Source organism: Penicillium pulvis (genome assembly GCF_028828015.1).
Source record: "Penicillium pulvis strain IBT 33274 chromosome Unknown contig_7_segment1_segment0, whole genome shotgun sequence".
Lineage (NCBI taxonomy): Eukaryota > Fungi > Ascomycota > Eurotiomycetes > Eurotiales > Aspergillaceae > Penicillium > Penicillium pulvis.
In genome coordinates, this window is record NW_026643079.1 from 2004286 (window position 1) to 2020749 (window position 16464).

Genomic DNA, 16464 nt, shown 5'->3' on the forward strand with positions numbered 1-16464 from the left:
TTTCTCCCAAGATTTACGTGGCTCAGGGCTATGAGCAGTCACAATAGAGATGCGACCAAAACTGAATAGCTTAAGCGAAGTAAGCGTTGTCAAGTGGGGATAGACACCTCTTAAGTACGAACGCTTAAAATTGGACTTCGATCAAAAGTACATCCTATGCATGACCAGGTCACCAATAACACAGTCGTCCGCAACAATGCGATGCAATTACCTAACAGCTTCCTATTTTCCAAATGAGAATCCTAGTGGAGCTCTAGTAAGCAGGTTCCCACCCATGCTCAGACCAGATAGTGATACTGACTCACTATCTTCCAATCACATCAAAAATAGAGTCGGTGAGGCAAAGGTGCCTGATGATGCCTGAGTAGCAGATTGGAGAAAGAAGAGAAAAAAAGGGGGACACTCTCATTTATGAAATTCATATATTGGACTTTATAAACTTGTCTTATATATTAATCACGAGAAAAAAGAAAAAGAAATCATGAAAATCTTCGCCAAATGAGAACCAACATCATGGGTATTCACAATCATTTCCGTCCGGCCAAAGCACAATAAACAAGGCCGAAAAAAGTACCAACTCCAAGGACACCAGTGGTCCTATGACATAGCAGTTGACAGGAGCTGCAGAGAGAAACATGTTTTAAAACGTGGTAAGGATAAAGGGGGTGAAGAGAAAGAGGAAATTTTATAGGGGGTCGGAGAGTTGAGGGTGATTGCCTCGATTAATGGGTGCGGCGAATCACAAATACACCTAGCTCAACTCCATCGCGAGGCTCATTGTCCTCGCCATAGGGTCGCTTGCGGATGCCTTCGAAGATCTCACTTAGCAGCATGGCAGAGGTGACTTCTTTGCTGTCGCCCATGCCGGAGTTCATGGTCTTAGTTACCGGTGGGCGACGGCTATTCTGCCAGTGCATGCTGAGGACCTCCTTCATGCGGGCTTTTTCTTGGTGGATGAACCATTCCACCCAAAGGTTACGGTCCAGGTGAGTGCTGGCCCGGCCAGCGTCAGCAACCTGGAACTGTGAGGATGGTGAGCTCAAAGAATCACACAGAGAGTTCAAGTTCGCTTTCATGGTAGCGAAATCGTCCATCTGGGAAACTGTTGATAGTTTGCCCAGGTAGCGGCCCACATCCGCAGATAATCCATTGACCACAACAAGTTGGCGCAGGAGGGGGTCAAGGATGGGGCCCAAGTATTGGGACTTGAAGGTGGATGCACCTTTCTTGGTCGGGTACACGAAGAGAAGGGAGCCGCCGTTCGGGGACAGCTCACTGAGACGATCGACGAGGAAAGATGGGCGGGTGGGGCAGAATACATCACGGTATTCTTGGGCGGAGGATGGGGGAAGATACCGCTCCAGGACGGAGATGTGAACGCTGTGGGGAGGAACAACGGGCATAGGAACGTGGGAAAGATGACGTTGGAGAGGTCCACGGAAATCGTGGTAAGCACCGACTACTGCGGCGCTGGAGAAGACAGTGGCGTTGAAGTAGTCTTCAGCGGCGTTGGGAGAGCGGGGAGTGCTTGGGGGAGAGTGAGGAAGGTTGGACAGGCTGAACTGTTCGGGAACGGCATGTGTGACATTGATATATGGTGATTGGCCCGGCTGGAGGTGGTTGTGTACAGCCTGGACAATGGAGCTGAAGATGCTGTCGTTCCTGGAGGTGGAAATCGACTGGTCGGAAGTGCGCGGGTATGGAAGGGTTTGTGAGACGATTTTGACGGCGTCCGATCGTGGGTTTGACATTGCCAATGATGACACTAGAGAAATCAGCAACTGACCCATGGAAGCAGACTATATCAAAGTCACCTACCAGTAACATTGATTCCGTGATCTAGCCAAGATCCAACATCTTGCTGACAATCCATCTCGTCATGGGGGCCAGGACTACCACTCGAACTAGAAGAGCCGTGAGACAACCCGTCCGATGGGCTGCTCAATGTGTCTGAGGGGCCGGTGGGTGATGTGTTCATTCCTGGACCATCATCCATCATAGCGGGGGCGTGATGAGAATGTCCAAACAACAGCATGTCCGACTTCGGATCCCACGCCAGGTGGCTATCGTCTTCTGGGGGTGTGGGAGGTAGAGTAGTGGGGTAGTCACTCTGGAACGATTTTGGTGAGTTCCAGGGCGAGGACTGTGTCGATGATGCTGTCAATGGTCTCGGCCCGCGAGACACGGTGGTGGACAGGCGCAGACGAGATTCCGATGACCTGTTTCGGGACTCAATTCGAAGCGGCGAGCCTGAGCTACGCTGTTCCCACGAAGGGAAGTGGACGGCCACACTGCCCTTGGAGAGAAACCGAGATACTGTAGATGGTTTGGTGCGGACAGATCCTTGAGAGGCTCGTCGACGGAGCTTGACTGGGGCAGGGCTAACGGAAACAGAGTCGGGAAGGGAGTGTTGGGAGCGTGGTCGTGAGTCGTCCTTGACGGAGTGCATGGTCAGATCGCTGGGAATTGAAGGCCACCCGGTTCCATTGCACACTTGATTCATCCAGGCAGTCCGGTCGGGAGGGCGGAGGGCGACGGACAGCATGGATGGAGCCGGGGATGGAGAGGACAGGTGATGTGTGAAGAAGTCCGGAAAGAGCAGAAGATCAGGAGGGAGAGGGCTAGAATAAGAAAGGAAAGGGAAAAGAGAAGATGGAGTAAGGGGAGTAGTAGGTGGATGCAAAACTTGAGTACCGGGTACACAAGGCCAATATGGTGGACACACGAGCAGCGCAAGTACCCAGTACGGGAGGCAAAGAAGAGTTGGCCCAGACTTTGAAGGTCTAGACCACCCAGAGTCGTGGAGTCATCGGGTCCCAGTTTTGGTCTTTTTTGACTTTTCTTTTTAATTTCCTCCCCGATGTGGAGAGGTTTTGTATAGGAGAGAGGTTGATTAAATATGTCATAAATTTTATGAATTTCTTCTCGAATTAAAAATCTTACGGAGTATCTAGAAAGTCCCTTGGAATCCCTTGTCGCGGTTGTTTGGGGGGACGAGTTGCTAAAAATGTGTTCCCGCCAGAGTCTAGACGAGTCGGCGGCCAAAGCTCTGCAGCGTGACTGGCTGTGACGCCCCACGCGGGCTGGGGCGATCATTCTCGATTCTGCATCGAGTTGATTGAAATTTCATTATGTAGTACTCAATCTGATTTCATGGAACCAAGGTGCCTTCGTGTGTCAGATTTATGCCACTTGCACTGTGTGAATTGATTAAATTCGAAATTAAACGGGTCTGTTCCAGTCGCTTCAAGGGATCATGATATTGATCCAGCACCGGAATAGGCAAGTACCTGATACCTCATCTGTTGTGTGCCCAGACCTCGCCCCCAATGTACCCTGTACATGGACCTCACATTGCCGTTTCCGGCATCAGGCTCTTGCCACCGAGGGGTTTGGGCCCAAAACCAAAACCTAATACATCTCAAAATTCCAGAATCCCAGGCAAGTCTTAACCTTCTGGAGAGTCTGGACTCCTAGGGGCGCCATACGAAGATTAATCTAACCTTGCCTGTCAAAGCACATCAATCATATTAGAGACCCTGGACCCTTTCTCCGGAGCAATCAAAATCATTGACTGATCCAAATCAAGGTTGGACCGTTGGTTAATTTCCACCGTCCAAAGTACACGATCTGGTTCGCAGTCCAGGATGATTTCCCCAGTCTCCACCCGGTCGCAGATAGAGTGGAATCTTGCCACTGACGACTTCAAAACGTGTCATCTAGCTAGAGTGGAATTTTACAAAAAGGCCATGTATACAAAGGTAGTAAATAAATATATTGGAAATAAAATTATGATTAACATTACAGCATCATAATGAAGGATTCGCTGCAGCGAACCGAATGTGGTAGGACTGAGAGGGCCTCCATTGTGCGACCTGCAGGTCAAATGTGCCGTGTCCTCTTCTTCTCCTCTTCTGACCGGGTCGCATTCTTACAGTAGACTATAAGCTGCGAAAAACATTGCGAATCCTTGCGTCTCGTTGGTTCGCGTGCGGAGGGGAAAACCCGGAAAGAGGTGCGGGGTTGACCATGTGTTGGCTTCGAGGCTTTGGAAGCCGGTTTTCCACACTTGGTGGCCTTGCCCCTGTGGACTTCCCAATGGGGGATGCCGGAGATAGGGAGCCTGATTTGACAGGCATTTGAGTGAGATTGAAGAATGTAGATAGGTCCAATGAAACTATCCCCTTCTGCCAATAAATCACGAAGTCATGGATCGCTGGCGAGACTGAGTCGAGCCGCTGCCAAGCGGCTGGCGCATCTCCCGAGAGCAGTTCCACGCGTTCCAGGTAAGAGAAGACCGATAACGCTGCTCCTCGCGGCTCAGCTTAACCTGTTTCCGGGCAAAGCTCGAGGTCTTGATAGCGATTTTGCAGGCTGGGCGCTCATACACGGGAGATGTCGCCAGTGAAGGCGGCTCATAGGTGGGGGTTTCCAAGTTGGTGCGCAATTCATGGCATTGGCGAACAAGCTGCTGAACACCGTCGGTCAAACGAGAAGCGCGATCTTCAATGTCAGGCCAGAAAGCATCACCCCAGAATGGATCCTCGCGAACGGCGGTCTCGAGCGCACTGAGCCAGCAGTTGAAGCCGGAGCGCGATCCCGCGAGCTGAGCGGCCACGGTCAGGAATCGAATTGTAGGCTCGGAATGGAGGACATGCAGAACGATGCAGGTCGGGCATCGCGCAGTAAGGTACCAGTCGTGCTCTTCGATAAGAATACAGTGGAGCCAGGCAAATGCACTGCGCGCCTCACCGCGGAACGCCCGTTCTGGCTCGGCCCCTTTTTTGTTGGGTAAAGCGCGAGCGGCCACTCGTTCCGCCTGGTGGTTAATCAGGAACAGAGGCACGAGGAGGGTATGAATGATGTCGCGATGCAGGCGGAAAGCTTCTTGGTCGGCTGAGTCGCATTCATGGCGGTGGGTAGAGCAGAAAGTCGGGCTTTCCATGCCGCAATCCTGACGGCGCAGCTGCTCCCGCATGGCGCGGAAGGCTTCATTACGCTCCAAGTCGATCTGGTCGCGTAAAGACACGCGGAATGGGCAAGGGGTCTCGGAAGACATAATTGTGGGGACGTGTTTCTCAGTCGATAAAAAATTGTAGACGCAAACTAATGATGAATTGAATATTCGACTAGCTTAGACAACCATGCCGCCATAGATTCAATCATGAGTTTTAATCTGGTATTAGGAAGAATGGACGGGGAGGATTCAGGACGAATTTCAGGGCAATTTCAGGGCTAAATGCCAGTGCCGGATGCGGACTGTATTATAGGGGATAACGCCCCCCTTTGCGGAAACGTCATGGGGACGAGCACGACGGGGATTGCAGATCGCGCAGGGACTCTGGTTTTTTGCCTTTCAGGCCAGCATCCAGGGTAGAGGAGTCGATCGTAATGGATCCAGCCCCACTAGCTGACGAACGCAGCCGTGGGTGGTGTCTGCCATTGGCGGATTTGGTCGGAATGGGTGGAGGTCTGTGGAGTTTGGAACACAGTCTGGACTTTCCATCTCCCAACCCGTGGCGCACAAGCATGGTTGACCACTCTTTTGCTCGTACTATAGATAGAGTCGTAGCTTCCCAGGTCTTACTACTCGTCACGACTTACCTAGATAACAAGCCCATCAGCAACGGAAACGCCCCGGATTCTAAGACATTTAAGCCACTGGTCGATTTTATTTGTGCGATCAAATTTTCTTCTGATACCTCTACTACCCTCCGATCGGCAGGGCGGCCCAAAATTGACCGTGCCCAATAGCTAGACCATGATAGCCGTTATATCGGGCTAGTTGACCGCTCGGAATTCAGGTTGTGGGAAGTAGAGAAGATCGTTCCCGACCAGAGAGAGTGGGGGAAAGGGGTCCCCCAATCAGCTAAGAGGCGTCCATTTTCCTTTTATTTTTTATTTTCTTCCCCCAGATCAATCATACCATGTGGTGCACATTCCGATCATAGTGGTTTATGATAGGTTGATTTCTATAGACAAGAGTACGGAGCACATACAGATTGCATACATACGTACCCATTTTATCTATACTGGGCGCTAGTGAGGGGGTTAGGTGGAACTCGGCAGACTCCGGCGAAGTCGGAGGTGAACGATCGTCGTCAAATGGATTTTCTCTTTTCCATGGCCAACTTGTGATGGGGATGGCGACATAGTCGAGCTCTGGACCAACGACGGAGACGTATGTCTTAAAAATAATCCAGGGGTACGTGGTATCGGTGTGCGCTACCAGCAATCGATATTGGGGTTAGGGCTGGACCAAACGGTTGAGTCCGCGTGGAGAACATTGTTCAATGGATTTTAACTAACCCTATTTACTGTTTATTGACCGACACAATTCTTTCCTATCAAAGCTTATATAGTTATTTAGATGTTCTAGTGTATCTAGTTCAATATAATTGGCCTTAAAATAGTCCCAATTGACTCCATTGACCTACGTACCCCCGTAATCTGAGGCAAATTCGAGATTGGGGCGCAATTAAGACTGTTGCGCGCTAGCTGCCACTGCAATCTCAATAATGGTTAGTGGTTGCCAAGAATTTCAACTGCCAGGAATTTCCTACGGTTTCCCTGCTTGCGCAGCTTTTCGACATTTTCTTTTCCTTCGTTGTCGTCGGTCGCTCTCTCCCTATCCCTGAAAGTGACTCTCTCGTTGTCCACAGGGTTTTCTTTGTGTGATTTCTTTCAACTAATATAGAAGCATTCCGATCTTGGCGGCTTCAATTTGATTGGGTTTTGCAGTCTTACAGTTTTAGAGATAGCCTATCTTTCATCATGTTTCCCTCGCTCGTGCTCACCCCATTGCTGCTGGCCGGCTTGCAGGCTGTGACCGTGAACGCCATCTCCACCATCTCCGCCACCGGTGCCAAGTTCTTCTACGAGAATGGTACTCAGTACTACATCAAGGGTATGATCCGGATCTTTACAATTGCAAGGATCAGGAGCTAATTGAGTCTCAGGTATCGCCTATCAGCTTACCCCCGAGGATCCGCTCACCGATGAGGCCCAATGCAAGCGCGATATCGTCCGTATGTCCGAGTTGGGTGCCAATGCTATCCGTGTGTACCACGTGGATGCCAGTGCCGACCACGACGGCTGCATGACCGCCTTTGCGGATGCCGGAATCTACCTGTTCGTCGATCTCGACACCTTCACCACCGCTATTGACCAGGTCAGTTGATCCATTGATATATGCCTATAAATACAACGCTAACGAGTGTTGTAAATAGACCACTCCTCACTGGAACAAGACCCAGTATGATCGTTTCGCCGCCGTTCTCGATGAGTTCCAGCAATACGATAACACCGCTGGTGTCTTTGTCGGAAACGAGGTCTTGACCACTATCAATGGTTCCATTGCCGCCCCCTACGTCTTGGCCGCCGCCCGTGATATCAAGGCCTACCGTGATAAGAAGGGATACCGTGAGATTCCTGTTGGATACTCAGCTGCCGATATTGCCGATCTCCGCCCCATGCTGCAGGACTACGTGGCGTGCAGCACAAACTCCTCCGAGCGCCTGGACTTCTACTCGTTGAACGCCTATGAGTGGTGCGGCGAGTCGACCTACTCTACTTCCGGTTACGATGAGCTCCAGAAGAACGCTACTGGCTACCCCATTCCCATCTTCTTCTCCGAGACTGGTTGCAACACCCCGGCCCCCCGTACCTTTGATGACCAGGCCGCTATTCTTGGCTCGGAGATGGACGGTACCTGGTCTGGTGCTATTATCTACGAGTGGATTGAGGAAACCAACGACTACGGCCTGATCAGCTACGGCGCTTCCGTGTCCAACGCCGCTGCTACTAACACCCTCGTTGAGGATGGTTACACCCGCCAGGGTACCCCTACCCCCGTCTCGCCTGATTTCACCAACCTCAAGACTCACTGGGCCACCTTGAACCCGACTGGTGTTTCTCTGTCGGCTTACAAGAGTTCCACTTCCGCCATCACCTACCCTGACTGCCCTTCATCGACCTCTGGCGGCTGGGCTGTTGATCCCAGCTCTGCTCTCCCCACTCTTGGACAAACTTACAACAAGGATGCGGCCAGCGCTGACTCCACTGGCACTGGCACTTCTACCGGTACTTCCTCTGGCACTACCGCTAGTTCCACTAAGAATGGTGCTGCTGGCAACATGATGCTCGCTGGTAACCCCGCTACCGAGCGCCTGTTCGCTGCCTCTATCGTTCTGTCCGGTGTTGTGGGAATGGTCGCCTTCTGGCTTTAAGTATGACCCTTGCATAGAATGGGGGGATTGTAATGTTTCATATGCATTGTGATTGTAGGATAGACTCCTTTCATTCGGTTACATATTGGTCAGCTGGCCGTGCGCTTACGAGCCTTTTCTTATTGAGCTTTTGTACACGATACACGATATCACTAGCTATATATTGTTTACAAGCATGCGAGTTCCTAAATAATTCGGAATCATATCATAGTAATTGGAATAATTACATTCAGGTAATTCTAAACAGTAAGAAATCTTTCGCATTGAATGCATGTGACAAATGAAAGCCTCTGATAAGGCGGATAGATTATATATTGAAACATTCCCCATGATACTCGTACACCATAAACCTAGGGTCCACGGGTCCCCCTATTCATGAATAGTCAATCCTTCGATTCCCGTTAAATGAACATCCAGCGAAGGCAAAGACAACTGCGGAGAAATCCGATTATCCTCCACCATCTCCGCAAGCTCATCCTCATCAACCTCAAGCAACGAAGGCTCACTGTCATAATCATGCATCTCCCCGAGCGCCTCACTATCACTTCCCCCATCGAACCCAAAATCGAAATCGGAGGTAGACGAAGTTGTCAACAGAGACATCTTCGACTTCTTCACCTGAAGCCTCTTCTCTTCAGCTTTAGCAATCTCCTCAACCCTGGCAGCCTCTTTAACCCTATTCTCCTCCTCCTCCTTTCGCTGCTTCTTTTCTGTCTTCTCAGGACTAATGCAATGCAACGGAACACCACCCCCACCACCGATCCCCTTGTTAATCGGGATTTCCCGTATAGCAGCCGCAAAACATTTCTGTACGCGCCTGGCGCTAGGTCTTTTATCCGGCTCTGGTGAGAGCATGGCCCGTAACACGATTAGCATTCGTGGTACGGCCCAGAAGACACGGTCGCTGCCTCTATCTCTTCTGCAGCGTTTTAGGGCATCGCCTTCGATTAACGCGATCCAGGATTGCACTTGCACTGCGTTCCGGGCTAGATGGAAAGATGCATCTGCCATTCCGCCGCCGCGGCCTGCAGAGCGGTTTCGGGCGCTGCGGTGCGAGGCGAAGGAGGATAGAGAGCGTTTGCAGAGGTGCGTCAGGATATCGAGAATTATTGCTGCGAGGGAGAAGAGGTCTGAGGCTGCGGGGTTTGTTTGGACTGATTGCCAGTTTGTAAGAGAGGGTGTTATTGAGGGTACCATTGAGGGAGCCACTGAAGGTGCCACTGAGGGAGCCAGCGAGGGTGGAGGATTTGAGGACATGATGGACGCCGCGCCAGATGAGTAGGAGGAGCTTGATGTTGAGGATGTGACTGATGGTGTTGGGACTAGGCCTTTGGGCCTTTTGTTCCAGATGCGGCTGAGGGCGGGCGGCTTGGGACTTTGGGTTGCCTCGCTGTGTCCCGATGAAGCTGCTGAAGACGAGGACGAGGATGAGGAGGATGAGAAAGCGAAGGAGAAGCGGGATGGTGAATTTGGGAGCCCAATTCGTATTACTGTGCCTTTTGAGGCGGCGGAGTCGGGGCGTTGGAGGTCTTGTGAGGAGACTGAGCTTTCGTCCAAGGTTGATAGGGGTGTTTTTTCTGGTTTCCTTCTTCGGCCTGTTCGGCCTCCTGATGGGAGGAGTGTCCGGCTTGGTGCTTGTACTGGTTGGACTGGTGCTGCGGTGCGGACCCAGCGCTCTGGGGCAGCGTAGTGGTAGCTCTCGAGGTCATTGACTCGGGGTGGTGCGAGCAACGAGTCGAGGACATGGAATTGGCCCAGACATATTTGGAAATTAGTGTCCACGAGGACATTGGAAGGTCTAATCGCGCCGTGGAAGTGGCCGTGGGCATGCAACCAGGATAGTCCGGACATCAGACAGTGTGGCCAGGTAATAAGGGTCTGGCGACGCTGCTCCTTGGGCAGCTTCTTGAAAGCCGGCGGCTCGTCGGTAAGGAAGCTATGTAGCGTGCGTTCCGTCTCGGCACCCGTGAAAAGCACGCTGACACTCTCATCGACAAAGTAGGACGCGTAGATGGATATAACATGTTCATGGGCGAGCTTGCGGAGGGCCCGGATCTCCGCTAGGACTTCATCGGCAGAGAAGAAATGTGGTGCACCACCTACTTGCACTTGTGTTCGCATGAACACCCGGCATACAGTTCCGGCAAGAACGACCTTATCGACCGAATCATCGCGACCCTGAAGCTCGTTGTGGATGCCATTGGTTTTCAGCACCTCAACGGGAACACCTTCATTGCCAGTATAAGAGACATGCTCGCCTTCCCCAATGCCGCGTACCGAAAACCGCCATTGCGCGTGGAAGAACTTCGTATCGAGGGAGGGATCGTTGCCGTCGGGCGATAAGGACAAGCGGTCGACATTCTGCTCGGCGATAGGAAGGTCGTCATCGTCGCATGATTCGTCCACCAAAGCGAAAATGCGATCGGGAATTCCGATCTCATTCAGGATTAAGAAAAGACGCCCAGCCTTGAGAAGGATGTATTCCATGTATGTCTCACTGGTCAGACCCTCTCCCCATTTGGGAAGATCAAAGAGCCTCGGCACATTTGGGGGCTGTAGCTGATTGACGATATATTTGGTATTTAACGTCGACTTGATTCGTTCCTCGGTCCACCAGAGCGAGGTGTATTCTTGCATATTTTGAGCCATGATGATGGCATGGCTTACAGGAGGAAATCAATTGAAGATTACATTTCAACCAGGAGCAGAGGTTAGGGAGATATAAAAATGGCGCATCACCATGGTTAGGTATTGAGTTTGAGCCACAATATCGGGAACCAACATAATGAGCAGCATCGCCCCTTGTCATAGCCGTTAACTTAGTTGAGAAAGTGACTTCTCAACGCTGACTGGTGGACGAGATGCTTATCTCGTTCTCCGCAAGGAGGCTCCAGGGCCAGTCAATAGCCCGGAGAGTGGTCCGCACATGTGGCCGGCAGAATCCCGGTTACTGCTCGGAGCCAGTTCTCCACGGTATGCGGCGAAAGCCCCAGAAAAAGAAGAAAAAAGATAGATCGCGTGAAGGGAGAGTGCTACCCTATGCAGCGTGGTGGTTGAACCAATCTCGGGCCGTAGGCTTATCTACGATTTCCAAGTGCTGCCGAGATAAGCGGGTGATCTCCGCCGTGACAGCTCTAACGCTTTGCTTGTAAGGGAGAGAAATCGATAATTGAGACGCTATTCTTTATTTTCTTCTTTTTTTCCTAAACTCAAGAATTGAGGATCGTCCTCCTCCAGCTGTTCATGCAGTCGATCCTTTGTGGAGTGGTTAGGGCTGTGATTCAGGACCTCCACCAGCGCAGGTCCGCGGTCCGCGATATGGGGCACTGGGCGTGGCGAGACCCAAAAAGAAGCTAAACGGTTTCAGATGACGTGACGCAGACAAAGGCTTTCAGGGCACCCGGGTGAAGCTTACTCTTTATTCTTTGTCTCTTAGGTGGCCTTCCCATATCTTTCCAGTACTCCCGGCTCGGCGCAAGGATAACCCTGGAAGATCTACTGTGGCTTCATGTCGTGTGCGCGACGATCGTCTTGGTGCTGGCATTTATGCAGCCTAGGGATGAGGGAGTTCATAGATCACACTAGAAAGTCAATATGAGCAGAATATCAAATACATTAGACTTTGCTTCTTCGAAGTCTATAACTGAAGTCGCAGTAAACATTGGAAGCGCGCATATCAAAGGGTGTTTGGCTGATAGTGTTCATACCCTTGAGCCTAAGATATCCTCAGTACTAAGCCGAGGCACTCTCTCTCATCTATTTAGATTTTGCTTTCTTTTCCTCCGCGTTGGGGCCGCTTAATCTAATAGGATGATAGCAGCCGTCCTTGCTGTCAAAGATCGGGACATGCTCATTGGTCTGATAAACGGCGCGCTAATGACAACTATTCGCTATTTGCATATGTAGAGCATTCCTGCCGACAACGTATTGTTCTGATGTCAGCTCAGAACCCTGGAACTTGCAGAATGTGGCGCTTATAGTGGAGGGATTGAAGATGCGACCGCGATAGGGGTTACCCCCTAATTGCTGATAGGGTTCTAGAATTAGCTAATTTTAATCCAATCTACACAATACCTAGAAAGCATGGTTTAAATCACTGCCAATACATTGTTTACGGTCCCTGATCAAGAAATCTATCCAGGTGGATTCACGCATAGTCCTATTACGTTGCAAATTGATGGCAATTAACTATCAAATTAAATTTCCATTACTCATTTTCGATAAGCTCATTATATATAAGCAAAGCCGATAAGCCGATGCCTTAAGCTAGTGCGTGTGAAAGGTCTCGTTCAGAAATTTTTGGGAATGGGAGGGGGATCAAATATTCTTAACCAGTGGTCAATAGCTTGTGAAAGTGACCAAGGAAAAGAGATCGTCAAGAACATTGATGGGAATAAAATATACAGAATAAAAAACTTCAGATTGACAAGGATCAAGAGGACTATCGGGGTGACAAGGCGAGAGGGGGCGCTGTAAATTAGGTGTAAAGAGATTGCGCAAGTTGCCTTATGTATTAGTTCCAGGGCCCCCAATCAACGATTCAATCCGCATGTCCGAGTTGACTAGCCCCCCCTAGTACAAGCTAGCTACCGACGGGTGGTGCACACAGAGTTAGCCGTTGGGACTTGTGTGTACGGATTGAATAGACCGGGAGACATCCTCAGCTAACCCCCCCTTGAATAGCAGCCGTATGGCGCCTATGGGGGGTGACCCTGAGTTGAATGTTTGCTCATTTTTTAGAATCAATTATATAGATCTTAGCGCCTTGACTCCAAGTACGAAGCCAAGTTTCTCAATCTGTAAGTAAGTGGTGTGTTATGTGGAAAATAAATTTCGACCCAGTTTCTGGTCGATATTGATGACACTATTCATAATGTACATCCTAAGTACATAGAAAATGTATTGGTCCCGGATTTGACTCCAGCTTATGTCAAAATACTTCTTGTCTCTTTTGGCTTTGAGCACGAAATTGAAACTTTGATAGCATTCCAAGGTTGATGGCTTTCTTTGACTGTCTGCTTCCGGCAAGATCAATGTATTATGACTACAGTATATATCTTCAAGACTGCTGAGGATTTCTGTCCTCTCTATATCATTCCAGGCTTCTTTCCTCTATCCATCTCAGTCAAGTGAAACCAGATCTCCCCTGGATTTCAGAAGCCTGTCAAATAGTCCTAGAAAACCTTCCTCGTCAGCAAGACCGTAGCCGCAATAAAATCGGAACAGGTGGATGAGACGACCGCAGTTAACAATTTGTCCATGATCTGAGTGTCTATTCCTTGTACTCATGAAAAGTCAGGAGCTCACTTGTCGCAATCATTACAAATTGCCATGTACGATCTAATCTTGACCTGTCCGTGCTTTTGATGATACAGGAGTGGGACGGATGACTAGTGTAGTCCTGGAGCTCACTGTCAAGCGGGAGCTTTGAAGAAGGGTCGATAATTTGAATTGGGCTCAAGTTCCAGTGACGGTCCACTGATTCAACTGGACTTAGAAGCCAAGGGTATCTTAGGCCACTTCGAGTAATCAGGGGTAGTGGCATTGGGGCGCTATGCCGGGGCAAAACCAATGCGATCCCGCAAACCACATTAATATTTTCTCAACAAGTCAGTTAAGAATCATTGGCTACTTACGAATGGAACTTATGAATGGTAAACCTGCTAGATAACAGAGTGGGCCGGGACATAACTTCTAGAGTTATCTTTCATGTGCAATCTTCGCGCTTATGGATATCTACCCCACAAGTCCCACTGCCGGGTTGAAACGATTCCCGAGCGGGGTGACCTTCCACCAACCCCATTTATTCTTGACACCTCTTCATTCTACAACGCCAACCTCGCCATGTATGAGCGACAGCGAGTGTGGCGTGCCTGTCAAGCATGTCGGCGCAAGAAGGTCAAATGCGATGGAGAACATCCATGTCAAAGCTGTACCCGGAACCGATCGGAGTGCGTCTTCGAGCAATATAACAACATGAAGCTAGTGGATCCACAGTAAGTAACTCCTATTCGTCAAATGAGAGGATTTTTGTTTTCATAAAGGTGGTATTCCTTTCACGGCGCTAAATGTTGTTGCAGATATGTCAAGAAACTTGAAAATCGGCTCTCCCAGATGGAAAAAGAATTGAAACAGCGCCAGTCTGATCAAGATAAGAGAGTTTCTATTGATATATCTGCACAGACTTCATATATTCAATCTACAGATGTCGGCTACCAGGATTTTTGTCAGCCAGTCCCTGAGGGTGCTGTATCCGACCCGACGGATGAGTTCCTAGCACCTTCCATCGATGCAGCCACACCTGCACCAGGATCAAAAAGAGCGTATATAGCCCAGATGGCTGGGACCTATAGCTCTAATGCATCGGATTTGCCAATCTTTGACAATCACGACCCTCAGCATGGAAGCGAAGTTGCAATATTTCCCGAACCCATTACCATCGACGTCACACGGTTGGAGGAGCCCATTATGGAAGCGCTGATTGATGTTTTTTATCACTCAATCTACCCGATATTTCCCATTGTTCATCACCGGAATCTACGATTGCAATATGATAATTGGCTATCTGCTCGTAACAATGATGGGCGTGAAGATGATAGCGACTTCTCCGCTTTGCTGTACGCATTGCTCGCCGTGGCTGCGTCAGTGATCCCTAAACAACATGCTGTCTTCAACCAGCAGGGGCTTCACATTTATAAAGAGGTGAATCTGGGAGAATTACTTCACTCACACGCAACCTCCATTTCTACTGGGCGACCATATCGAACGAACGCCAAATTTCCCATGAACATCGTCATTGCTCAAGGTCTCCTCAGTCTCTATCTCACCGAAGACGGCAAAGTCAATGATGCATGGGTCACTACAGGTCATGCGATTCGGCTGTATCAGGGATTAGATTTGGACGAGTCCGGGGATGCATCAGCTAAAAATACATGGCATGAACCTAAAAAGCTCTGGTGGTGTTTGTATATTTTGGATCGCTCTCTATCCACGGCACTTTCGAAGCCTTTGGCTATCGATGATGCGGACAGTGATATTGAATCATACACCGGGGAAAGTGAACCATCCTCGACCTACGAAAAGACAGATCCCTGGTTCTCGGTGATTGCAGACTTCCACGTCACAATGGGTCGAATTTACAGATCTGTCCGACGGATACGCAAGTCTCATCCGTCCCAGAATGCCAAATTAAGAGACACGCTCCGGTCGCATGTGAAAAGGCACGATGCGGAGCTAGAGAGGTACTATCGAAAGCAGGTGCTGCCGAAGATCGAAGAGTCTAATCAACAGATTGGCCCTCATGCACTGCAAACAATTGCCATCTCATCCTATTACATCGGAGTGGTTCTTCTATACCGAACATTCATCGAGCGACTGAATATTGCGGAGCCCGCAGCTTTTCTTCGATGCGCCGAGGCTGCTTCTAAATGCATTAAAGCCACACCCCAAGTCATGGCAACAGTTCCTGCAAGTCATTTTGTCATCCAACAGAGTCGCGCCATATACGCAAGTGCTAAGGTTCTTTTGCATTGCATGCGTCTCGCCCGCAACCCAACCTTCACCAACAAAGCTTGGTCAGATGTTGAGAGCGGCTTCAACATGCTACAGAACCTCAAGATACAGTGGCCGGAGATCAAAAAGTATCAAACGCTCACTGAGGAAGATATGCGATTGACCCAGAGTGATCTAGCCAAACATGATCTCTTCTACGACACATTCAGCCGGTATGGCCAAGCAGCAGGTACATCGCCTATATCCAGTACAAGTCCCGTTTTCAATGAAGATAATCAAGGAAACTCTGGTCGGAATATGACCATTCATCACGAAATGGCCAGATCCCGAGAAGAGACAGACTCTATCTTCAGTCGGGACAGTGAATCTTCAGAGCGACAATCCAAGCGGCGGAAACTGACCCCTGACTCCTTTTTCCCATGCGACCCTACGGCTATATTGCACCTGCTGCCACCTTCTGAGGAACCTCAGGACTACGAGGACAACAGCATGATGATGAATGACGATCTCTCTGATCCACAACAATTCTTCCTGGGGGATCTATCAGCGGACCCGTTCGATGACTCAATGCTACTTGATTCGATCGAGCAATTCCTGTCTTATCCGAGTGAATAATCTCTCTGATTTGTTCAAATACATCTTGTACATTCAAAGCGAATTTCTAATTCTTTTTTTTTTTTTTTCAATCTGCTTCCATCTCAATGAGAAGACAATGGAAGACTTC

The 16464-nt window shown here is 49.7% G+C and overlaps 5 protein-coding genes across 5 annotated transcripts; 2 read left to right on the forward strand and 3 right to left on the reverse strand.

Moving 5' to 3' along the window:
* Nucleotides 1-722: 722 nt before the first annotated feature.
* N7503_008716 (uncharacterized protein) lies at nt 723-2652 on the reverse strand (the record flags this gene model as incomplete). The annotated part of the gene is made up of 2 exons (XM_057068263.1): nt 1819-2652; nt 723-1765 (listed from the first exon to the last, which is right to left on the reverse strand). The coding sequence occupies exons 1-2, from the start codon at nt 2543-2545 to the stop codon at nt 723-725; spliced, it is 1770 nt and encodes a 589-aa protein (XP_056919118.1). The 5' UTR covers nt 2546-2652.
* A 1546-nt stretch (nt 2653-4198) lies between these two features.
* On the reverse strand, nt 4199-5059 carry N7503_008717 (uncharacterized protein; the record flags this gene model as incomplete). The annotated part of the gene is made up of 1 exon (XM_057068264.1): nt 4199-5059. One exon carries the CDS (start codon nt 5057-5059, stop codon nt 4199-4201), a length of 861 nt encoding a protein of 286 aa, XP_056919119.1.
* A 1715-nt stretch (nt 5060-6774) lies between these two features.
* On the forward strand, nt 6775-8228 carry gel6 (putative 1,3-beta-glucanosyltransferase; the record flags this gene model as incomplete). The annotated part of the gene is made up of 3 exons (XM_057068265.1): nt 6775-6907; nt 6960-7171; nt 7230-8228. 3 exons carry the CDS (start codon nt 6775-6777, stop codon nt 8226-8228), a joined length of 1344 nt encoding a protein of 447 aa, XP_056919120.1.
* Nucleotides 8229-8597: 369 nt separating this feature from the next.
* On the reverse strand, nt 8598-10877 carry N7503_008719 (protein kinase domain-containing protein; the record flags this gene model as incomplete). Its single annotated transcript, XM_057068266.1, has 1 exon — nt 8598-10877. One exon carries the CDS (start codon nt 10875-10877, stop codon nt 8598-8600), a length of 2280 nt encoding a protein of 759 aa, XP_056919121.1.
* A 3195-nt stretch (nt 10878-14072) lies between these two features.
* N7503_008720 (Zn(II)2Cys6 transcription factor) lies at nt 14073-16355 on the forward strand (the record flags this gene model as incomplete). The annotated part of the gene is made up of 2 exons (XM_057068267.1): nt 14073-14224; nt 14309-16355. 2 exons carry the CDS (start codon nt 14073-14075, stop codon nt 16353-16355), a joined length of 2199 nt encoding a protein of 732 aa, XP_056919122.1.
* Between the last annotated feature and the right edge of the window lie 109 nt (nt 16356-16464).